At 33.0% G+C, this 26,856-nt stretch overlaps 1 protein-coding gene across 4 annotated transcripts in view; it reads right to left on the minus strand.

Annotated features, from left to right (window-relative positions):
- LOC129807031 (protein madd-4) overlaps positions 1-26,856 on the minus strand; it is a 168,141-nt gene that overhangs the window by 31,284 nt on the left and 110,001 nt on the right. For all 4 annotated transcript variants that reach the window (XM_055855981.1, XM_055855980.1, XM_055855983.1 and 1 more), the window contains 4 exons: positions 17,917-18,069; positions 12,859-13,034; positions 8,942-9,157; positions 647-1,084 (listed from right to left, as the gene is read on the minus strand). In XM_055855981.1, coding sequence (XP_055711956.1) covers positions 647-1,084; positions 8,942-9,157; positions 12,859-13,034; positions 17,917-18,069 — 983 coding nt within the window. The remainder of the gene's footprint in view (positions 1-646; positions 1,085-8,941; positions 9,158-12,858; positions 13,035-17,916; positions 18,070-26,856) is intronic.

The raw sequence follows: 26,856 nt of genomic DNA on the forward strand, positions 1-26,856 counted from the left end.
GAAAAAATTTGCATACCTACAGGGGCTTTCTTTTGAATAAATTGACCGTTGAACGAATTTCGCGCAGAGTAAAAGTCGGTAAAAGTAGTTCAAACAAAAAGATTCAAATGTTTCAACTAATTCAACAATATAAATGCATTAACAAACAGTACATGGCCAGAGTTCTTCAATAAATGGTTAGAATAATAAAAAAAATACCTTAAAAAAAATAAAATAAAATTTTGTTCTGAAAAAGTAGCAAAATGTTTTCAAATTTCCCGCGTCGCACCATAGTATGCATTCAGGCGTATTTCAAAAATGATTTCATAAATTGACTCCCGATGGTAGGCAAATTTGCATAATTGTGTGTGCATAATTCCGTTAGGTGCATAATCCCGAAGGACTTAATGCCGGGACTGAGTGTAGTTTTAAACTGTTCTGTATAAGTTAATCATCAAAACTCAAAATAAGCGCTGTGAAATCGACAATTGTCAGCCTCCTTTTATTAGGTTCTTCCCTGTCATTAATCATAATATTTTGGATAGCAACCTCGAAAATCACTTAACTGTGACAGATTTTTTTTTGCCAGGCTATGCAAGGATATTGAGAAAAATAACCCGAGCAATGCCCCTGAAATATTGGTAAATAACATTGAGGGATCACTTACTTGGAACACTTGCTCCATTCGGACACCTCCCATCGGACTGGACAATCCAGCACATTGCAATACTGTCGATCACTTGGTGGTGGTTGAGGGCACATATTGTTTGGTACAATCATGATATTTTCTGGACCACGAGCCACTTCATGGATGCACTGTACTTCTCTCGTTCTAATCCCAATCCCACAGGATTTTGAACAAGCTGAATACTCTGAGTAATTCCACCGTGGTGGACATTGATGGTCATTGCAGGGACGCGATCTGGGCTCGGGTTTTGTATCCTGTGGACAGAGAAAGGGCGAAGCCACCTTTCCCGTGTCATCTCGTACGCAATTAATGATGAGCTCTTCTACTCCTCCCAAACACGTTGCACTGCAGGGTGAGTAGCCCTGTTCTCGCCATGAATAAGTTTTTCCCGGAACTGGAGCTTGAGCTTTTGAATCTCTGCCAATGAAAAAAAACACCAAGGGGCTTTTCAATGGGAATAGAGCAAAAAAAATTAAGAATAACAAAAAAAAAATCAGTAACATCAATGAAGTTATGAACAAATGTTGCAGAGCATTTTATGTCAACTAACACACTAAAAAAATTTAAACCATCCTGTCGCATTGTGAAAATATTCAATGTCGAAATTTTTAAGCGCCAGAGGTCTTTCACATACGAATATTCTTAAAACCCTCATGAACATCCCCTGGGAGCTTGGTGAAAGTCATATACTCTTTGGCCAAATATTGCGCATATCACTCACTGTCCTGTCCGTTTCCACCACAGGATAATATTCAATTAAAACCATTAAAACCGTCACTTTTGCCACTGTACCATTTTTTTAAGCTCCTGACACAGTGTGTGGAAGCAAATGTTTTATTCAAATATTTGTTACTCTCCTCCTACACCATCGTAATTGAATTAGGATCACAAAAAAAAAACAGCCTAAACATTGACTTTCTGAAGAGAATTTTAAATAAGCCAACGACAAATAGGAAAGCATCATTTTTGCGATGTGTTTTCGATTTACGTGATATTTCAAAGAAATGTCACATCAATTAATATTTATAATGGAGAATGTTTTGAATTATTTAGATGGTTCTTTACATTCTTTTGATAGCATTCTATTTATTGCAAAAATAAATTCTGTGACATTTTAATGAAAATTCCTTATCTATTATTCAGTCTGTTTTACTTATCAAACGATTTTCAAATTTAGTTTTCAAATGTTTACATAAATTAGGACGTGCTCTTGTAAAGAAAAACATTTAACTTATTTATTAAAATACTCCAAATTCAGAAACACAGCACAAAAAAACTCAATGTGAGCCAAGTTGAAATGCACACAAATTAGATTTGAAAATGAAGTTTTGGGAGATTAGATAAATTTATGAATTAATTTAGTTTTCTTATTCGAACCAAAATATCTTGGGTTTAAATGGTCTTAAAAGAAAATTATTATGCATAAGTACCCGTTTTTGTACTCTTCAATTTATCCTGAGAACTTAATTTTATTGAGTATGAGGGACAGTGAAACACGGTATTGACCTTTGGCTCCTTTCTCCTTTTAATTTCTCAAGCCGACGTTTCGGAGGGGTTTTCCTCCTTCTTCAGGTCTACAATTTGCAATTTTTTTACAAAACATTAAGAATACACAATGAATTAAACAATAACTAAAATGATCGCGAGACTTACATAGAAATTTTGGGGAAAAAATTAAACAAAATTTTTGTTGTTGGAGAAATTGTCTCTCGTGCAAAGTCCGAATTGTGCTCAGTGTAACGATTTTTGTGACAATTTTTTCCCCAAAATTTCTATGTAAGTCTCGCGATCATTTTAGTTATTGTTTAATTCATTGTGTATTCTTAATGTTTTGTAAAAAAATTGCAAATTGTAGACCTGAAGAAGGAGGAAAACCCCTCCGAAACGTCGGCTTGAGAAATTAAAAGGAGAAAGGAGCCAAAGGTCAAATCAGATTGTATGTTATTGATTTTGAAATTATTGAGATTTTAATTTGGTGTCCAGGAGTTAGCATAGAGTTCACAATTGCTGAACAATTAAGCTTTTCAATAAAGGCTTCAATGGTTGAACCAACAATGTACTGGATTCCTGAAGGAACCAAAATTATTTCTGGTCTTTTGGGTATAGTTTCAACACTGAAGTAGTCTACCCTATAATATCTGTTATTAAAAATAATTCAAACGATTATATAACAACTAGTTCTCATTTCATTTGCTTAAAATATTTCAGAGATTTAATACACTAAATCCACTAGACAAGAACAAGATCAACTTATAGAGGATTTTGTAATACAGAATCTACGGTTTGGTGTGTAGGCCTATAAAATTGAGACAAACGGGTAAAAATCAGGACTTTTTTTCATTTATTTTTTTTTCTAAAATAAAAGAAGACAAAATAAGATTCAAATCTACTTTACTTTCAGACTCAAGCCCTGACAATAATTGAAATAACAGATTTTTGTATTGATGAGTATTTCATGAGTCTGTCTCGACGAAAGTTTCTCGAATGTCAAAAAATAACACCAAAATTAATATTTTAATTCATTTCTAAACGTATTAAGAATAATTTTAGAGAGAACAATAGTGATAAAGTGCTTTTCGAAGTTCCAAAGGGAATCCAGAAAAAGCTGGTAACCAAAAACTGCAATTTATATTGGAAAAGCTAGAATTTTAGTTTAGGATTTTGGTGCTTATGGCTCCGGCACACGTTTTAGATCAGTAAAACTTCATTAAATCAAAATTCACATCTCTTTCTCTCTTAAACGTTTTGCGTATGTTTATCTCATTCGTTCGAACTTCAAATTCGACTGAGCTAAATTGAATTTGTTATGATGTGCAAAAGAAGAAGAAGAGTGCAAAAGAATGAAATAGACTGATGAAATAGATTTTGAGAAAGAAAAGGATGCGAATTTCGACTTTATGAAATTTTCCTGATCTAAAAGGTGTGCCGGAGCCATTGTATTCAACATGTTCACATATGTGATACCGTTCTTTCAGTCGCTTATTTGTTCCTAGAGCGTGTCCCGGGATAATGCATATTATCGGGACCGAGAAAAACCACGCGAAACGGCATTATGCATACAGATATTTGCATACTTTCAGGAGACTTCTTTTGATTAAGTTACGAAAACTCCGTAAAATGTGCAAAATATTGTTGGCGTCCATTTCTCGGACTATTTTCAGCGCCAACGGTCAATTGACGCACTTCAGATTTACAGCCCCGAAAAAAACTACATACAGTGGCGGCCAAAATAATACAATCATTTTGCAAAGCTTATATTTTTTTAATTTTTGTATTTTTTCCCAATTTGTTGATATAATTCTGATGTAGATTTTTGAAATTATTAGAATCGTAAAATAATGCCCTAGACACACTTACGACTTAAGCCGAGAGACGACTTAGTGAAAATTTAGTTTAACCATTATTTCGGATATAATTACGCTAAGCCGTCTCTCGGCTAATCCTCAGGTCTGTCAATGCCCTAAGGGTTGTTTTGGCCGCTAGAGGTCTCTATTTTACACAGAATACGTCAATAGTGAAATTCTGTTTGGCCAAAAAAAATTGGAAAACTGTCATTTATGGTTTCTAAATATGGCTTTATTTAAACTTATGCGAATCATAGACCACATTCTTTCATTTAAATGAAAGTGGTCCTATCGTGTTTTTCAAACCTATATTTCACTATTGATCTATTATGTGAAAAATAGAGACCTCTAGCGGCCAAAACAATATTTATTTGACGTAAGGGAATTATTTGAACATTTCTATATCAAAATTATTTCAACGAATTTTAATAAACAAAAATGCTAAAGGTAAAATAGTGGTCTTTGCGGAGCTGATTCTATTATTTTGGCCGACACTGTACATGTACATTTAGCTAAAGGTATTTTAAAAATGATTCCACAACTGAGCTCCTAATGGCAGGCAAAGATGCATAAATGTAATTTTCATAATCCCATCATATGCAGAATTCCGATATGCATAATCCGGGGACCCCCTGTATTGTATATTTTAAATATATTACAGATCTATAATATTCTGAAAAATAACTTTTTTCACTTTAATTTGTGACTGTTATGACCGTCACGATCTTTCATTTGAACAATAAAAAAAATAAATGAAATAAAATTGATTAGAAAATGTTTTGTATATGGTTATCGCCAATTCAGAGTACAAGTAAATTAAATATTTATTGTGCTATGTACAATTGTAGAATTATACAACAGAAAGGTTTTTTTACGGTGCCGGACAAAATCCTGAAAGTTAGAATTATAAGCCAAAATAAACGATATTTATTATACAGACGATAATGTGCAGTATAATTTATTTCCCAAAACATCGAAAATTTCTCCCTGTCTCTAACAAGCACTGGTGCAAACGTAGAATTCGAAATTTTGGCTTTCGAGATTCTGGTATTCGGGATCGGGATTTTGGCTTTTAAGGATTTTCGAGATCGGGATTATTTTGGCTTTTCGCAATTTTGGCTTTCGGGATTTTGATCGGAACCCTCTCTCTCTAATCTTTAGAACAAGAGTATCGGCAATGCAACTTTCTTATCATTCTACATAATGCTTCTGGGGAAAAAATTAATTAGATCTTAGAGTAATTATTAATATTATTAAGAAAAATATAATATGTATTTAAATAGTTTACTCTTTGAAAATTTATAAATTCACTATAAAAGTAAAAAAGAGGGTTTAAGACAAATACTTTTATATTGGGGACTTAGGACAGTATTTTGAAATTTGCAGACATTTGTGTAGATCCCTAACACCGCTGCCTTAAAATTTTATATTTTACTTTACATGGATGTAGGTAAATTGGAAAAATTTTAACTTTGCTATTTATGGAAAGAAATGTTTAAAAATGTTGTAACTAATTACTTTTACTTCTAGAACTCTACCGAGACAACAGTAATAAAAGTTTCTTCTCCCACTCTTAAAATTTTCACAAATTAATACTCTTCTGGTTCATATCAGTACGAACCAGTGAATATAAAAAATGTATATGCAGACACAAGAAACTCTTATATTATGCACATGCAATTCCCAAACTCTTTGAGCACATGGTTTTCCTCCACAATTTAAACATCAAAAAAACTCTATTAATTTGGGTAAATTATGCGAAACCTCTATGGGATACAGCAAATTATTCTACTTGTATTTTATATTTCCTTATTGCAAGGTATTTTTGCAATTTTTAATATCGATAAACTTCTCTTTAATACCCCGAAGCACAACTCTCTCAGAACATCTCATTCCGAGCTAATGGAACTAGTCCTGAGAGTCGGGTGTTATTCGTAGTGGTCTGAAGGCACTTTTTAATGTTTTGCATTTTGGGGAAAAATCGCTCCCCGGTTGCATTAAATACCATAAGAGACAAATAAATTCTCAAGGCAATTTCTGTATTGTAGAATGTGCTTCGAAGATTAATATTTGTTATCATGTCATAATATAACATTAGTTCCTAGCTTAATCCACAAGGGAATGTTAGAAGAAATGATATAAAGGAGGTGGCAAAGCATTCTAATCTTACGAAAGCTTGAACTCCTGACCTGACTTAGATGCTATAACTCGAAAGTAGTTTCGCATCATTTACCCAGATTAATAAAGTGCATTAGAGGCTCTCTATGAAGCAAAGACTGCATAATTCTGTTTTAAAATTTGCTGTGCGCAACCGATTCCAACAGATTTATAAATCAAAAACATACTTTGTGGTTTACTTCGAAAACAGATTTAACGATTTAATACATCTTCGAAAACAATTCAAAGTCAAGTCAAACTCCTGCCTGCACTCCAGAATCCCAAATAGGGCACAATTGGAGTCGGAAAATGAAGCTAAATCTCAAAGATCCAAAATTCGGAATGGGTTTAGATTCCGAAACTCTAAAATCCCAAACAAAAAAAAATAAAAAAAACGTAAATAATAATTTTTAAATACCTAAAATGCCTAAAATCAATGTAATATTCTTAAGGAAAGGAAAAATTAAGAAATCACCAATTATTTTGGCATTTTCGGTTTGATATAAAAGGAGTTGTTCCAAGGGATAACTAATATTGAGACACCCTTGCCAATTGTACGAAAAACGCTTCCCGAAACCCGGGAAATGTTTCGCGAAAACCGAGAAATCCGATATACCCAAAAATTGCATCGCGAAACTAGAGAAACCCAAGAATTGCATCATAAAACACAAGAAACCTAAGAATTGCATTTTGATACCTGAGAAACTTAAGGATTTCATTAAGAAACCCGAGGAAAGTGAGTGTTGATATCGCGGAACACAAGAAATCCAAGAATTGCATCTGGAAATCCCAAGAAACCCAGTTCTTGCAGCGTGAAACTCGATAAACTCAAAAATTGCATCGCGAAATCCGAGAAACCCAGTTTTTGCATCGTAAAACCTGAGAAACCCAAAAACTGCGTCGTGAAACCCAAGAATTCCATCGCGAAACCCAAGAAACACAAGGTTTGCATCGCAAAACTCGATAAATCCAAGAACGGCATCACGAAACCCGGGAAACTCAAGGATTACATCGCGAAATACTAGAAACCCATTTTTGCATCGCGAAACCAAAACTTCTTATCAGAAAAAATTTGAATGAGTTGCCCCTTGAGTTATGATCACTTTTTTCAGTTTTTACTGCTTGAACTCTACGGAGAGAGCGGTATAATCCCTCGATTTTTTCACCCCTCCCCCAAATTTCCACCTCCCACCCCCCGGAAACCACTTTTGTCAAGAAATCTTCACGTTTCAGACGATTTGTGAGAAATGTCGTTACGTTGTTTGTCCGTCTGTCCGTCTGGCTGTCGCCAGCTTTAGAGGCCAAACAGTTAGAGATAGAGACTTGGGACCTTCGGGGGACCCCCCTCCATAATTCGACCCAATGATAGTTAACATGCCCCTCATTTTCCCCCCACCCCACCCCTTCCCCTCCAAAACTATGTTTTTTTTGGGATTGCTCGAAAACGCGTCGTGCGATTTTTTTTTCATTTTTAGATACGTTTTAGAGATTACCCAGGCAGACATTTCGTTCTTAGACGAAAATATCCTTGAATCATTCCTAATAACGGTGTTTCAAGGTCAAAGGTTAAAAGGCCACTAGAGTGCGCATTTATCAAGCAAATGGGGTCATGTTTGGGGTCGTTCGAAAGGTCTTGGAATTTCCGACAAAACGAAACCGGTTCCAATCGATTTTGAATCGGTAATGAGCCAGTTCATAACCGATAAAAAATTTTTATCTGAAGATCAATCCTATTACCTTTAAAAATCATTTTGGGGGTTCTTTTGAGAGATTTATGAATCGCTTCAAATCGGTTGAGAACCGGTAAACGGTAAATGTTGCGGAAGTACTTTTGCGATATAGCATCTAAGTCACGAGTTCGAGCATTTCGCAAAGCCTGGGATGCTTTGCCACTCCTTCTTACAAACCAATTTGAATTTGTTACTGATGAGATTTTGGCAATTCGGTATTTTATCCATTTGAAATTTTGGTTACCACCGGCTTCAAAATCCTGCAATTCCAAACTAAAGTTCTTTCTTTGAATTGATTGGTTCCTGTCACGACTGTTTGGCGGTTCTAGAACACAGCGTCGATAATGCAGAAGCACTTCAGAGCAGTAAAGTTCTAAAAAAAACGTGCTCAATTCTAATTGCAAGACCACCATTATTATTTGATGTATTTTATGAAACTAAATTTCTTCTTTTGTTCTGAAAAAAAAAGTTCTATTGTCGGAAAATAGTGTTAGGGTAAAGTGGTACAAGTTGGACAATGGTACAATTTGTACAGGGCTTTTTGTCTTGATAAATTTAGTACTTCATTTTTATTTGTATATTTTTAATGCTTTAGTTTTATAATTTGGTTCCTTGTACTTAAAAACAAATTTTGTACTGTACTTATCAAGAAAAAAGCCATGTCCAACTTGTACCGGCGAATTGTCCAACTTGTTACACTAATTCCAAATTATACCACTTTACCCTATATAGCATTTGCTCATGGAGTTCATATGGCTTAATTTCCGGTTCTAACATGAGAATCCATGAATTGAATGGATAGTAACAGTTAAGCAGTTTTGTATGGTGACAGCCGTGACAGCTGTAAATTCGACTTTTGGTTGACAATTAAATTTCAATTAAACTTTAGTATGATGACAAAGTTTGGCGATTGATTTTCCACTACATCAAGTATGGAAATTACTTGGACAAATCGAGTTCTAGGAATATCCGTGCTAAATTGGCTTTTAATAGAACACTTAACACCATAATGGTCAAATGTGGAGTTAATTTTGTGCAATTACCGTGAATACGATTGATCATAGCCATAAAATGTTGAACAGGGCTCCAAGTAGCATCTCTCAACTTGATCTGCTGGCTTTGGTCCAGAGCACAGAGAATCATTGAGTGTGGCCATTGTCCTGGAAAATTCCAAATAGATCTTGCATCTGTAGAGCTTTTTTCTCGTTCCTTCGCCACAAGTAACACTGCATGGTCCCCAATCAGTGTCCTTCACAAATCTACCAAAAAAAAGGAAGAAGAAAAATATTAGAGAGACCGAGACATTGTCGTTAAAACCAGAACTAAAGCTATTCGTGATGAAGGATAAAAAGCTCTGCAAAAAAAAGGGTGAAAAAAATGTTCACCCCATATCGAGGTATCATTCTGTGGTTGAGGCGAAAACACCAAAAATCACTTTTTCCCCATATAACTGTGGTGAAGAGGATGGGGTAAAAAATGTGAAGTAGGAAGTTGTTGGTTTTGTTGTGTATTCAAATCATGGGGTACATTTTTTTTGGGTGTCCTGGCCAAAGCGCTTAAACCCCTCTGTTGCGTGAACTACGAGTAGCCTGTGGAGTAGGGGGTTGAGGAGGTGGTAGGCTATAGTGAAATATGTCAAAAGCATAATGATGAAATCTCCAACCCCATAATCGTGTCTATATGTCTCTCAATCAATCCCAACGACCCCCTCGGAAATGTTACGGGTATTTATTTGCTTTGCCAATATACAATTGCGGGGGAACTTCCTCATTCATCCGGCTTGGAAATTGACATCCTACACCACCTCAATGAATCACCTCCTCACCCTTGACGAATTGTATTTTATTTATAATTCCCCCCATTGAGAGAGAGGAAGAGCTTTTTTTTTGGTTCAATCCCCCACATCAATTTCAGATTTCATCCCCCAAGCATTCGATTTTTGTACCCATCCCCCATGCAATAATCACGCGATTGACTGTCGCTGTTCAGCAATCACTCATACTGGGAGCTATAGGGAGCTTTCACTCTGCCATATGTTTTTGTTCACTCCATTTGATTGTAATGTGAAAAATAGCGAGATTCTGCCGCACTTTTTTTTTATTAATCAAAACCATCATCCATCTACAATACCACGAAAATTCTGCATAGAAACCACATGATAAAAGAATACAAAAAAAACCGCTTCCCATGGGAAGGAAGGGAAGGAATATAAAATTGAACTTTCTGCACATTTCTGCAGCATAATCCTTTTCTCTTTCCCTTGAATATTCATTTAATAATATCACCCAATCAATTTCCATCGCGAGCTTTCGGACACTGCTTTTGGATGATGCGATAGATGGAATAAATGCAAATGTGGAATATTTTGCCACTTGAAATAATTGAAAAATGAAATGTCTGTGGAACAAAAAAAAAACCCCATCACAATACAACCCCTACGATTGTGGACAAAAAATAAATAAATAAAATAAAATTAATTAATTCAGACAGAAGTGAATGTTGAGCTCATCTCAATGGGTGCTTTTTTTTATCTTTTGTGTTGCTCCCCTGGGACAAACTTAATCGGCATTCATTTTGGGAGGTCCTTTTCATTACTTGCACCTCTTAACCCATTAGAGCTTGTCATAAACAAATTTTATAATGATGTTTTTTTTGTTAATTTTCTTTGTTATAAATGAATGTGCCTCATGTGCTTTTATAAATAAATTAATTTGTTTGGATGGTGTGTAAACCATACAAATTTTAAATGCTTTTCCGTCAATAGGATGTCCTTTTTTTTGTTATTTCTGAATGCTTGGCATCAGAAAAAATATGCACTAAATGTTTAGGGAAGGGGTTGGACAAGAACTCTATTTTCCAAACTTGTTTTTTTTTAAATAAAGAATAGAGAATCTCAGCTAAAACCGTGCTACCAATTTTGTAGAGTTTATTCATTGATATTCATTTATACAGAGTGCTTTAGTGAAATTTATAAATGCAGAGTAAAAGCCAAGATTTAAAAAACAGTTTACAAAAAATTTCAATTATATACCTTATATAAACGAGAGGAATGGAATAATTTTCAATTAAATATTATTGAAATTTTCATTTGAAAAACATTCTGCGTAAATATTTGCATTTATTAATTTTCCTTTCAGTTGAAATAATTAAATATCTTTGAATATGACAACGGGATAAACAGACTTTTGTAGAGCTGCGACTTTTTGGTCAGTAAAAAATAAAATTTGGTCAGCAAAAAATAAAATTTGGTCAGTAAAAAATCAAATGTGGTCAGCTAAAAATAAAATATGGTCAGTAAAATATTAAATATGGTCAGTGGAAAGCTATAAAGTCGGTAAAAAATTTAATTTGGACAATAAAAAGTCAAATTTGGCCAGTAAAAAATCAAATACGGTCAGTAAAAAATAAATTACGATCAGTAAAAATAAAATATGATCAGTAAAAAGTAAAGAATCTGGTCAGTAAAAAATCAAATACGGTCAGTAAAAAATTAATTACGGTCAGTAAAAAAATATGGTCAGTAAAAAGTAAAGAATCTGGTCAGTAAAAAATCAAATTTTATGAGCGTATATTTTGGTCAGTAAAAAATCAAATTTGGTCAGTAAAAAAATATTATTTGGTCAGTATAAAATATAATTTTGTCAGTAAAAAATCAAATTCGGTCGGAGAAAAGTCAAACTTGGTCGGAAAAAGTTAAATTTGATCAGTAAAAAATAAAATTTGGTTAGTATAAAATAAAATTTGGTCAGTGAAAAATCAAATTCGGTCGGAGAAAAGTAAAATTTGGTCAGTAAGAAATTCAAATTTGTCAGGGAAAAATCAAAATTGATCAGTAAAAAATGAAATTTGATCGGTAAAATATAAAAAATGGTCAGTAAAAAATAAAGAACCTGGTCAGTAAAAAATCTGTGCTTCGGGCAGTTATCTGTATCGCCTGTTGAGGCAAAAGGAAATTTTCCGTGCTTTGGGAAGTAATTTGTACCGCCTATTTAGGCAAAGGGAAATTTTCTATGATTTGGAAAGTTATCAGTAGCACCTGTTTAATTTTGGTACAAAGTTTAGGAAAGACTAAATATGAAATACGAAATGGTAAAATACGAAGTTTACGCAATACGAAATGTGCCATACTTTTTATCCGGATATGCAAAGTTTTCACTTTTATTGATTTCCTTTTAGTTTTTTATTGATTAAATTATTATTCACTGATCATATTTAATTTTTTACTGAAAAAATTTAATTTATTACTGATTTTTTAAAGTTTTTTACTGACCATATTTTATTTTTTACTGACCGAATTTGATTTTTTACAGACCAATATTTTATGTTTTACTGACCAATTTGAATTTTTTACTGACCAAAAAGATGTTGCCCTTTGGTAGCGGTAAAAAAAGTCTCGATTATTCCCTCTCCAAATTTAAGAGTAAATAAAGATCTCCCTATCCTTATCTATTCTTTCTGTATCGGGTGGCTGTGCTACTGTGGAAACTGGTTCCCACAGGTGGGTTGCCTCTGTGAGACCAGTCAGAGTGGAACCGATCGTTGCGGAGATCGGTGGTATTCCAAAGAAGTTCCGGCCCTTCCCAAAATTTGCTTCCGCTTCCGCTACACTTTTCTGCGATTGTGAGATTTTAATTCACATTCAAAGAGAATTTAATAAATTTTCAGATGATTAAGTCGTTAAATTTCGCTTTTAGAAATATTTTTCAAAATTTTACTCTGTTTCAAAATTTTGCGCAATTTTTTTAAGGGCCACAAAGTAGATTTATTAATAAGCTAAAATGCTGTCGGACACCCTGGTGAACTTAGTCACAGTCACAACTTCTGAAATTAATAGCCCCTCAACTTCAATCTTCTTTCTCTAATCTGATTTACCAGAAAAAATTCTATCACATGTGTCCTCGGAGGGATGTCACGACGTGTGAAAAATTCAATGGTGAGGTCTTAACCTCAGAGCACTTACGTGGCTTCGCTGGGAGCACGTTGATCACTGGCTAGAGGCTCACTCTGGTAATCACTCTCGTGGGACGCGAATGAGTCACGTCTTGAGGTGAGGGCTGCTGTTCTCGGTTCCAGGTAGTAGGGTTCATCTGCGTGATGGCCCTCCATATCATCTTCCACCTCTTCATCCTCACCATCCTGCCGGAAGAAGGAGAAAGTTATTTGTATGGCATTCTCGAGTCAATACCCAGGAATAACAGTATGAGGCGCATTTTTCTCCCGTTTCCTCTCATGTCTCACAGTGTCAAATGTCTTCTAAGCTACCAACATCAAGTTCCTTTAGAAATTCCCTGTCTCGCCTTTTGCCCACACCCTCCTCCAATGTATATATGTTTTGTCTGAGAAAATTTCCCTATACAGCTCTTATCGCTATCTATATGGCAATTTATCTTGCTGGTATTGCAAGTACTCAATTGATTTGTAAAAGATTTGTGTGCTCTCACTGTTTTTTTTTATGTAGCTGCCCTAGAAAATTATCTTATCAATTTCCTGACAACTTTAAGGGGACTTTTTTCGTGCTTTGAGAAATTGGGGCGTTTAAGAAAAGCATTTTTTATTGCTCACTTGAAGAAGAGCCAAAGAGAGTTTAGTCACTTATTCCACTTGCTATATAATTTAAAGATCAAATGGTAAACGATTAGGTAGCGAACTGCTCTCATTTATTCGTAACTTTGGGATCAAAATGTCACCCGGATTATCAGATTGAGACATGTAAAACCGTTTATTTAAAATTCAAAAAGTAACTATGAGTAAGAATCAAAGCTGAGGTTCGAGCGCATTTGCTTAAACAAAAACAGGGATGTGGTTGTTGATCCAATACCCCGTGGAATCAAGTGCAGTGAAGAGTGTAGCTCACTGGATGCAATTCGAAACACCTTTCACACCAGAAAAATTCCTGTTGACCTAAAGAGGATTTGAACCCGAGACACGTGCACCAAAGCGAATACCCTACAACTTGACCCATTGACCCATCTCATCTAATTTCTAAGGAATGTCAACTACCGTAAATGCGAGTGACTTTGTTCCCTACGGGTCACTTTGACCCCCTCCTGTACATAAGCTTTCTTTACTTCTAGAACTTAAGGATTGAGGATGGTCTTTACCGATCCCATCTACTATATCTGATCGGTGAAAACCGTTCTTAAGCATTAGAATTAAAGAAAAGCTCACGAACAGTATAGGGGATTAAAATAATCCGTATCTACGATACAATAGATAAATATGCAAATTCACTATTCAAAACCAAGTGTAATCATGTCAATTTAACGATTCCTTAAATTTGAAAAAGTCAGTATACTTCAAGCAATTTTAACTTTGGATTGTTCAAATTGAACTTTTAATTGCTCAAATTGAAATGCTGCTCTCTTAGAAAAGTTTAAATATAATTACTAATGAAAATTAATTGATCGGGTGATTATTATCAAATCTATTTAAAATAGTTTTTATAATCTTAAAATATTTTGCTCATAATAAATTTATTAATAGTGAGAACATATGCCAATATTTACGTGGATAAGTTCCGGCGATTATTTTATAATGGTTTCATATAATTATATTTGCATGTGTTAATTAAATGAAATCGATATCCCAACTAATATTGGTCACTAATTCCTTTTATTTTTCACAACTAATGCAAATAAATGGGCCTGTATTTTCATAAAGTTCAGAAAACGTTTTCAATAGTAAAGAGTGGTTTTTTTACTTATGTGTTGAAGCTTTTTCGAACTATATAGTAACCACAAGAAGAATAGAATGAAAGAAGGATTTTGCAGCATCGAAGTGGTACAGGCGATAAGAAATGGCTATCGTTCGAGTATCCTAAACCCTAAATATTGTTGCTTTCACCTAGTGAAGGCTAATAATCTGCAAAACGGCCAAATATTTCCAAGAAGAAGACAATTCTAATTACCTGGAGGTACGAGGAATTATGCATTATGAGCTACTAAAATTGAGCGAAACTGCCATTAGGAGTTGTTACCAAAACTTGTTAGGACTAAGGACTCTTTAGGACTTGTTATTGCTCGAAAAATTATCATAATAAATCTAACAACACGATAGGATGATATTGTAACACGACTACGTTCCATGGTATTGCACCTGTGTGGTCCAGGTCAACATCAAAACGCTGAATTCGGATGTCCTACCGCTCCCGCTATAGTCTCAAAACTTGGCCCTTTCTGATAATCACTTGTTCCGGTCGATGGTATGTACATGGTTTGGCTAAGCAACACTTTGCCAATTTCAAAGAAGTCGAAAATTGGATGTATGACTGGTTTTGATCGAAGAATGTCTCACAATAACTTCAGGGTATCTATTTATTTCCAAAAAATGATAAAAAGTGTAGCTAGCGAGAACAGGTATTTTGAATAAATTATTTTTGTATTTTCTCCTCAACTTTTTCATGTTTCTCGATCATAAAAAAAACCGCGGATTTCAAGTTGAGGACCTAGTATAAATACTTTAAAATAATAAATTTGAAGACAAGAATTAAACTTGAAAAAATTAAACTCATATAAAGCAATAAAGATTATATTAGATAGATATTTTTTAGGCGAATAATAAATTGGTTTGAAGAATGGTTTACTAAAGCAATTTGTAAGAAAATCCCAAAATATTAATTATTTTTACATAGGTAGAAGTAGTACACTACTAAAGTATGAGGTCTTCTATAATGTTTCACTGGTTTCACTATATTGTCCATTGCAGAGAAGTAAGAGCACTAAAGCTTTTTATTATTTATTCATAAAATACCACGGGGTAGTTTTTCAAATTTTCATGATTCAAAACACTCAGAAAAAATTCTCATGGCGGTTAACCCTTTAAAGAGGAGGCACTTTTCATTGATCAAAAATCAGCAAAAAAATGAAACCGATAAACAAAATTAATGAAAGAATGAAACATCTTACAGGTAATCTAATTCTGTGCATTTTTATCTCTATGGGTGATAGTGGAAAAAAAAACTTTAAGTAGATTTTTTTTTACAATACCAAGGAACCATAATTTTCACTCTAATACAAAAAAATATTATTAGTTTCTATCCCTAAAATGGTTTTCCTTAAAAAAAAACAGTAATTATAAAAAAATTAAAAATCATTCATCAGAAAGGTAATTTGAGAATTCGTCTTTTTGATTTTAATTATTTAATCAAATAGTTGGAGATTTGCAAAACATATTCTAGATTTTTACAACGTTATTAATTCACGGTCATGTTCAAACATTAGAAAGAAGGTATAGTCAGAAAAAATTATTTTCTCTATAGGTGTATTTGACATCAAAAGGTTAGAAAAGACATATTAACCTAAATTTTTCTTATAATAAGAATATGAAATAAAGCAATAAGATTTATGAAAAAAAGATTTTTTATACTGTTAGGTTCCTAATAATACAAGTATCAGAAAGTGTCAATGAAGGAGTAATTAAGCAGTAATAATTCAAAGTAGGTGATTCTGGGGCAATTTTGTAGTAGAAGAGGATGGAGAAATTTTACGCACCTTTCTAAGTTTTTTTTCATGTTTCATTTGACAATCTTTTGCTTATATAATATATATTTTATTTTTAGTGTTGGCAATTTGGAAATATTCAGAAAATTTGTTATTATTTTTTATCTCAAAATTTTATATTTTCGAAAGTCATTCAGGTGTGAAACTGCCCCAGTTTCCTCTAAGTTAAACATTGTAAAAATCAGTTTATTACAGATTCTTTTGGTTCGGTTGAAAACAAATTCATTATCTGTTTCAGAATTTTCTAAAGAGTTTTATATTAGCAAATTTTCTTTCAAAAATTATTAAGAAAGGTAAAAAATTCTACATTAATTGAATGATATTTAGTCGCTCCTCTTCTTCAGGTCGTATTTTCCATCCTTTCCATCTTTATTGTAAGAATAAAACGCATTGTAAATGAATTGTTTAATTGACAAATCTTGGGATAATACCAAAATAAATTTAGCAGCAAGATATTATATAACAACAATGAATTCTTATGTGCTGGACACACCTATCACTTAAGCCGAGAGACGGTTCAACGTAATTATAGCCAAAATAATGAATAGACTATAGGGTGAAAGGAACGTCTATTGACACTTTAAGAACTCGTGTCAGCACCTATTGACACCCTACTCTGTACCATTTGGGATATGAAATTTGAACATCTCTATTTATAGTAAGAGGTAGATTACAGAAAAAAACGTTATATTACTTATATTTTACTAGATACATTAAATAATTTTCAACATTTTGACAAAAGTGTCAATAGGGGTTCCCTGACGAACAGACGTTCCTCCGACCCTATTCCCATCAATTTCCCACTAAACTGTCTCTTGGGTTAAACCGTAAGTCCGTCTAGGGCATCAAAGCGTTCTTGGAGTACTTTTCTATTAAAAAAAGAGACCTTTATAAGAAAAAATGCTAAATAGCTTAGGTATTCCTAAAGGGATTTTTTTTTACAAATACTCCTTGCGTTCTGAAAAAATCGTACGTTTATTAGTAAATTTTCTATGAAAAAATCCAGTGGAGAACGCGCTACCTTCGGACGACTGGAGCTTCGGACAACTTAATGTTTTTCAATATTTTTAATAACTTTGATCTATAGCTCTTTTCAGGAGATTTGAGGCATTGAATCAGCTATTAAAATGTAATATTTTAATGGGCCAAATTCATTAAAAACGTATTGAAAAATTTGATAGATCAAAGCTTTAGTCGTCCTAAGGTAGTGCGCTTTCCCTTACAATTTTTTTTCAGAGCAGAGGGAATATTCGTGTCTTTAAATCATTTTGTTAAAAGATTGTAACTTTAGTTCTTATATTTCAATCAATTTAGGGTTTCAAATTCTTTCACAAACTACTTCAATCCGTTTTGAACCGGAAACGCATGGAATAATTTGGACAAAGTTTGAGAAAATGTTTACCATATAAAATAAAGTTAAAACGGTCACTATATAGTACGAATTTTCAGGACATTGTGTCGAAAGCTTGAGCACTTAAAGGAGTCTTTTGTACTCGCCTTTTGCTTTTGCTTATTATTACCTCTGAGTGTTCTTTGGAACATGAAATACCCGTGGTGCAGGTCTGAATGGCAATGGGTTTGTCATTTGGATCACACTGGGTGCTCATTCCACCATTCGTCTCCATACACTCCACGCTTCTCACTTGAATACCTTTGCCACAGGACACGGAACACTATAAATAGCAATAGAGTTGGATGTCTTGTAAAACGAAACAGGTAACAAATTCACTTTCCAAGATGCCATGAATTAGGAATTGCGCGAAGGTGAATTATTGAAAAATACTTTTTGCGAAAACAGCAGTAAAAATGTTTTAAGCGTCAAAAATGATAATCTCTGTGGAAATGGTGCCAGAGAAATATTGCTCTGGGATGTATTCTAAAGCAGCATGAAGCATCAAAATGTACAAGCAAGATATTAGTAACTATTGCAAGTGGCGAGGAATGGATTATATAAAAAAAAGGGTCACCGCTCCAGGGAATATTCTCAGACATAATCCCTTGGTGTAATGTAAGATTCTATCTGATTATGAGATAGAAAATGATTTGGCGAGGGTTATAGAATGTCTCCAGACACAAAAAGAGCTTCACAATTTTTTGACTCATATTTACAGAATTGTCCTTGAGAATGTGCACAACAGCTACAATTTCATTTTCCCTACAATTTTTACTAACTTGCAATATCTAATACTCAATTACGATAAGTACTCATAATAATATCTTGAGTAGAAATTTAAAATATTTCATTGAAATTAAGGGCAGAATCACATTGACAGTAAAATGCTCACCGTCACCGTCAAAGCCCTCACCGTATTTCGTTGATTTACGCATTTTCATTGCAATTCTTACGCAAATTTTCCATTACGATATTACCTTGTCTTATACTCGGTGGCACTAGGTGAAAATAGTATAGGAAAATTGAATAAATAAAGCGAAAATGCGATAAACGGTAAGCAAAAAAAACTGTAGGATTTTTTTGCTACAGTTTTTCGGACAGTTTTTTTGCTCACCGTTTATCACATTTTCGCTTTATTTATTCAATTTTCCTATACTATTTTCACCTAGGGCCACCGAGTATGAGATAATGTAACACGATAATTGAGAATTTGCGTAAGAATTGCAATGAAAATGCGTAAATCAACGAAATACGGCGAGGGCTTTGACGGTGACGGTGAGCATTTTACTGTCAATGTGATTCTGCTCTAAATCTAAAAATATAATAATAATACATTAAGTAATTTAAAAAAAATCATGGAAAAACATTTCAAATAGAAACAAAATTAAATCAATTAGTTAAAAAATATTTTTAAAAAATCAGGCACAATTCTAAAATATTTAAACCTTCGGAAATAAAATATTTAATTCCATAAAACCCTTTTGGTGTTCACTAATTGGTGAGCTTTGATTGCAATGGATGCTTTTAAGCCCTAGTCACTGAAAGAACACGTTGAGGATTAAAAATTTTATAAAATTAAAATTAAATGTTTAATTAAATGTAAATAAAGCTTAACACTTTATCATTTTGTCTTTTTGTAAATGATCTTTAATAGATACTCTCGCTTTTTTAAACATATTGAAACAGATTATCTTTAATTATTAATTTGAAAATTTCTCAAAAAATAACACTAGGGGGATATGGGGCACCTTTGAATTGTGGTAGCTTTAAAACCGGTTTTTTTCTCATTTTTTTAAACGCAACTGAACCTTACTGTGATATTATTTAGCTCCACCAGTCCATCGTGAAGCTAAATTACATTATAATAGGCATCAATTCCAATTTATTCCAAATTAATTCCAAATAATTTTAATTTTAAAATAATTAATATATACCAAGTAATCAAAAAATCTCTAATAGAAATTAATTGGTGTAATAAAATTTCTTAATAAAAATTACAAAATCTTTTGCATTTGACGAAAATTTAAGATTAATCAGCATATTTTTTATTCTATTTGCATATTACGTTAGATTTTTGTTTTTCAACAAGAACCAATATAAGAAAACCGGCAATAAGAATGCTTGAATGCTTATTTTTCTTTCAACAAAAAAATACTGCAGCCAAATTAATTACCAAAATTACAAAAAACTGAGAGTAAATAGTTTTACAAATCAGTAAAATTATTTTAGTGGGTATGCATTACAATTCATAAAAATAACAAATTCGGAAATTCTCTCTATAAATTGTTCCGAAGTCGTACCTTATGCGGAAGACTTTTACTTTGAGGATGACCTTGCACCCTACTGTTCGTAAGCTTTTCTTTAATTCTAGCACTTAAGAATAAGTCTCATCGATGTAGTGTATATCCGAACAGAAAACACTATCCTTAAGTTCTAAAATTGAAGAAAAGCTTACAAATATTAGCGGTCCAAAGTCACCCTTGGAGGTCAAATCCACCCGCTTCTACGGTACGAAGAGAACCTAATTTATGTTCACAAAAAAATTTTGATCACATAATTTTTTAGTGCCCGATTTTAAATTCTATTCCACAAATGACGTCGTAAGTGTCATTTTATGATTATTAATAATAAAAAAAAATTTAGAATTATATCTAGCCTCATTAGCCGTAGTTTAATTGGGTTCTTTTAGGTATTAGAAAATTGAAAATATCTGCCATTATTAAACATGATTTGCGATTCTAAAATTTTATATTTTTGAAAGTAATCGATGTCAGAAACTGCTTTAGTCTTCTCTAATTAATTTTACTCAAAATGTTACGTGTCACAAAAGAGATGAGTTTTAAACTTCATTTTTAAGGTAGTTCATAAAGCTACTAAATATAGCTATTTGTAAATTATTCTAACTCTTTATTATTGCTTACTGGACACTATTAGTGCTATTAGTATTGTATAGATACAGATAAGATAGGATGAAATGGGCTAATTCGGAATTATTTCTAATTCGGAATTTTGAGATTTCCTAAATATTTCAGATGGGCAAAAGAAAAAAATCAAGAAGAAATAGTCTTGAGTGTAAGGCTTGTATTTCTTCGTACTCTGTATCTTCTCTTTATCCACCTAAAACAGTAAGTAAATCCTGAAATTCCAAATTAAGAATTACACAATTTCACCCCAGAGTTGCATAACTAAAACCAATTTTCTACTAAATATGGAATATATACGAGAATGGTCTCAAATATTTGAATTTTCCTTATATTAATATTTGAAAATTTTACTGTCCTAAAACTAATTTCCAAAATTTATTTTTGATGTTTAAAAAAATTCATTAAGGATGGAAAATTTTGTGGTGAATTTGCGAAATATTAGGCTGTTGCATAATGAGTTGATACAATTTTTCTCGACAGAATAGTCTATAGCTTAGTAGAGTATGTGTGCCAAATTCCGGCCAGCTTGCAATTTCAGCCACCTTTTTTGTTCCTCGAATTTCCATGAATTTTTAGTATTTACATACTTTAGAGATTATACAATGCAAAACAAAAAATGTAGCTTCGACAAACAAGATAACGTGAAAAAGATATTGGAAGAATTCCCGAAGGGCAAGGAACTATGAGAATGAAGGTGGCCGAAATTGGGCACCAAAGCTATGTCTATATTTTTATTCATTTTAAAATGTATTAAGAATGATTTTAGAGTAAATAAAGACGGTAAACTCTTTACAAGGTTCCAAACAACACTCTTTCAGAAGAAAGAATAAAATAATCAAATTGTTTTATAAAATATTACATTTCAAACTTGAGACTGACGCTTGCATGCAAGTATGCCGAAATTTGGCACACTTACCCTAAGACCATTAAGTATACCGATTTCGATAAAATTTATTGACAAACTCCAAGAAAGCTTAAATGTGATCATCAGAAGCATTGAAAGAGGCTCCGTGTAGACATTAAACCTCTCAGAGATGATTAAAAGTAAATAGACACTGAGAAAAAAAAGATGCTGCGATTAACTTTTTTTCGTCGTAACTTTAACACTTTTTGGGTGTAGAAATATATCAACATTAATGTTAATTTTACACCTTATTAAGGGTAAAATTAACATGAAAAAGGGTACCTTTAATCCCTAATACACCTAAAAAGGGTAATATTTACACCGATTTCGGATCAATACCGCAGGGTAAAATTAACATTTCCGAAATGTTATTTTAACTTATTCGGATTTCCCTCAGTGGATTAATGAAAAAGCTGAATGATAGACAGTTTTTAGATTGGAGAGATATCCTCGTTTACGAAACGCATTTCAGAAAGCTGACGGCTAGGTGACATTTAAAGAAAACAATCTACTAGACTTAGTTTTAAAGAGTATATTGATCAACCAGACGTTTGCGTTCCATCAGGAAACTACCAGGCCACATATATCATTAACAACTTGTTAGAAACTTTGATAAGAATTTGGTTAAGATCCATGCATGCATTTTTCTTATAATTAATCTGATATTGCTTAACTGGATTATCACCTCAGTTTTCTTTAAAAGATTACTGTCAATAATAGTTCTATATTTTTCCAGTTGGTACAAGAGACTATATGAGAGCGGTGTATATTTGATCTAGGTGTTAGTGTGTTCAATGGAGTAGTTTCACTTCAAATAATCTTCGAAAATACACGTTTTTAGGGTAATGATAATCTAAAAGTAAAACTAATGGGGCTTGGTTTAAATATGGTTCATATCCATTTAGGTAATGAGTTTCGAATACATAGTTCAATTTTGTGAATCTTCTCCACCCATTAGGGGAGACCGGGGCAAATTAGCCACTTATAGTATTAGATAGTGGTATCTTATAGTTTGCCATCGAAGAAATATTTAGGAATCCACGCTTTATTCTATATACTTCCCTTATACTTTTTATTGAAATATTTATCAGCCTCATACAAACATTTTTTGTACAAATTATACGCAGTGAAAAATTTCATTTGGTGGCTAATTCTACCCCGGTCTCTCCTACTAATTATTTTGAATTTAACTTTATTAAATACAGTGTTTAAAATCATGTAAAATTCTTCAATTCATTATGGAACCGCCTAAAATGAAGTATCGTCATCCTTATTTAAACTTCATCGCATAATCATGAGATATATTTCCATCCTCGAATGCAGTAACTTTCACAGAATTCAATGCTTAGTACTGAGGTAATTTATAATAATTTTATAACAAGAGTTTTTTTTTGGCAAAAGTTTCTCTTCGAGTGGTAAAGTTCAATAATAATTTAGTAAGAAAATCAGACATCCATAAATTACAGTTAACTCCATAGTTCGAGAACCGGCATAAGGCTGAAATTTGTGGAAGTTTCTGAGAGATCTAACAAGGCTTAAAGTTTAAAGTAAGTTCTCAAAAATTATTTATTTAGAGTTCAAAATCCAAAAGTAACTTTTTCTTAAAATCATAAACAATGTCCTGTTAGTATCTTCAAAATTACAATATATGAAGTTCAAGTGTATATGAGTGGTAATTTCAAATCTATTGAAATGGACCACAATCCTTTTACTCTGATATGGTGAGATGGCATTTTGTAGCAGTATCTGTGGCTTGGTATGCAGCATTGCTAGGGGAGTTATAAGTAAATAAGTTGTGATGCTCTATTTTGGTGAGAACTCTCTCGAAGATTAAACAGTAAAAGGAAACTTTTCACCCAAGCAAATTCATCAAGTGCACACCAACCGCCACATCCTGAAATTTACCACCTTCACCCTGCTCAAAGAAAGCATCCCTGGAGTTAGTACAGTAAAGTGTGCTTGGGTGAAAAGTTATTCTGTGTATAGTGCAATATATACAACTTTTCTACTAATTACTTCTGGTGGGTGAAAATGAAATAATTTTTGGAATGGAACTCCGGAAGAGACAAACTTTGGCGTGCATCTAATGCAAAATGAGTGACGTGGCATACATTTATATGAGAAAATCGATTGAAATGTTCAAAGTCGCAAAATTTAATTATTCTCAAGTGAAGAGATTGTCCTTTACTGTCTCTCACAGAGGAAACTTCCATTACAACATTTCAGTCATTTGTTCTATAACTAAAATCTCAACTGAGCATTCAGTTCTTAATTCATTTTAATCATAGAAGAATGCAATTTAAAATAGGAATTCTGATTTAACGGTCAATGAATGACATTTTTGAAAAAATCGTACCTTGGAAGACTTTTTATCAAGAAACACCTACCCCACTGTTAATCTTGGCTTCTTGAATCGCATCAATGGCCTTTGCTCAAAATCATTAATGAACAACATTATCATGTAAGAATCAGTTCTTAGGGTAAAGTGATATAATTTGGAATTAGTGTTACAAGTTGGACAATTCGCTGGTACAAGTTGCACATGGTTTTTTTTCTTGATAAATAAAGTACAAAATTTGTTTTTAAGTACAAGGAACCAAATTATAAAACTAAAGCATTAAAAATATGCAAATAAAAATGAAGTAATAGATTTATCAAGAAAAAAGCCCTGTCCAAATTGTACCATTATTGTTTAACTTGTACCGCTTTACCCCATACAATAATCTTAACGATTTTTTTTTTGAAAATCGTGTGCAGTTTCCCTTCGTGGTAGCTAAAAGAGTATCGCTAGAAGAGAATAGTCAGTATTTATCAGACCATAGAACAGGCAACATCGAGCTCCGTGACCTGGGTCTTGCAAAGTGGAAAATTGATTGCCCCGAGACCCAGGACAACAATCATAAGTTTACCATTTTTACAACCATCTACTTTAAAATGGGTCTTTTTCCTTCTTAAGAATTATGTTAATTTTTATATTGATAGACAAAATTATGGAACGCAGTCAGGAGCAAAGTATGATTTGTATTGGAGATATCAGAGTGAATCATCTGCTCTTTGCTGTTGATTTGGCAATTTAGCCCTTATGGGACTTTTCGGAGAAAAGTTTCAAGTTTAGTGGACTGATTTGTTAATGTTTGTGAGGAAACAGATAGGAAGCTGAACATGGCTAAATCTTGAAGAGTTGTTCACGAATTGAAGTAGGATAGTCCCAAACTTTCGATATACATTACCTGGGTGTCATCATTGATGTTGAAATTCAGCAAAAGCACGGTGAACAATACTAAGCTTTATCATTCGGCTAAATTATCGTTTTTGAAACAAGAGTTGAATAGTCATGAAATTTGGGTAATGACTAAAGGCAGAATCACATTGACAATAAAATGCTCGCCGTATCCTCAGCGTATTTCGTTAATTTACGCATTTCCATTGCAATTCTTAAGCAAATTTTCCGTTACCGTATTACCTTACCTCATACTCGGTGGCACTAAGTGAAAATAATATAAGAAAAATTAAGAAATAAAACAAAAATTCGATAAACGGTGAGCACAAAAAATTGTAAGAGAAATTAATCTTGTAGTTTTTTTTCTCACCGATTATCGAATTTTCGTTTTATTTCTTCAAGTTTCTTATATTATTTTCACCTAGTACCACCGAGTATGAGATAAGGTAATACGGTAATCGAGAATTTGCGTTAGAATTGCATTGAAAATGCGTAAATTAACGAAATACGGTGAGCATTTTAGTGTCAATGTGATAATGCCCTAAAGGGAACGTTAGCGGTTGTGAAGAACTCAGGTCAAGATCGAGAAGCTGCTTCTTCCTTTTAACAAAACACAACTCCGATGGTATGATCATGTTAGGCCTATGAAGAAAGGTTCTCCAAAAAAGCTATGCGAACTTTACGAACTATTAAGGGCAGACGACCTCGGGGCAAGGATAAACTATCTAAATCAAATTCAGGGTTTTGTCTTGAAACGTTTTCAGAACTGGATGCCCTATGCTACTCTTAGCAGTTTCTCTTAAATATTATTGAAAAATTTATACCACACTTTCTATATAATTTATTTTATTAAAATTTTCGGAGGCAGTCAAAATCCCGTACGTCAAAATCCCGAAAGCCAAAATTCCGAACGCCAAAATTTCGAAAGGGCCAAAATCCCGAAAGCCAAAATCCTGAAAACCAAAATTCCGAAAACTAAAAACCCGAATGTTCAAAATTTTGAAAGGAATGAACTTATGGATGATAAAATGTGTAGAATAATTTCCCAAACCATAAAAAATTTCCCTTTGCCTCTAGCAAGCGCGGATGGTATCTTGGGAGTGCCTGTGACACTTTTAAGAATTTTGGCATTCGGAATTTTGATTTTCGAGAATTTGGCTTTCAGGATTTTGGCTTTCGGGATTTTGGCCCTTTCGGAATTTTGGCGCTCGGGATTTTGAGGTACGGGATTTTGGCTACCTCCGAAAATTTTAATAAAATAAATTATATAGAATGTGTGGTAAAAAATTTTCAATAATATCTAAGAGAAACTCCTAGAATTTTGTAATTTACGTAAGTTGTCCACGCCTAAACTACCCCAGCCCCCCTATATTCTAATATTTTAAAGTTTCCCTAATCCTGTGTAATATGCAACTTATCAGAGACTCTGATCAATTCTAATTCTCTTTTTGTTCTTTTTTGTGGTTTAGATATTATTTTTTAAAAATTATAAATATTTTTACAAAGAAAAGAATGAAATGCTTAAAAAATTTCTTTAAAATGATATAAATTATAGATTTCCACTGACGATAGTTCAATGTTTGAAGTTTTCCTTATAATTTTGTATTTAGAATTCAAATTATTTTTTAATTTATTACCCAATCTGTTTTCAGATTGTGTGATATTGACGGTTCCAGCAAAGTTTTCATAAATTTCTCCTATTTTGTAAAGTTACAATGTCTTTAAAATCCGTATTAAATAATAAAAAAAAGACATTGAGATGATGAGCAAATAAAGTTTATTTTTATAAAGACCTCTAGTATTTATTTGAAAAAATTCCATTAACCTAGATTTAAAACTTTAGTTAGAAGTATATTGCTTGAAGAAGGAACTATCAAATTGCAAGAAATTGGTAAGAAGAGCCGAAGTTGATAGGTTCTTAATTAAAGTCAAATATCTATCTAACTCTATCCAAGCGATGATGTTTAACTTTAATTTAGATTCGTTTCAATTAAATATAATTTTCACAGAATATACCTT

Source organism: Phlebotomus papatasi, chromosome 3 (genome assembly GCF_024763615.1).
Source record: "Phlebotomus papatasi isolate M1 chromosome 3, Ppap_2.1, whole genome shotgun sequence".
NCBI lineage: Eukaryota > Metazoa > Arthropoda > Insecta > Diptera > Psychodidae > Phlebotomus > Phlebotomus papatasi.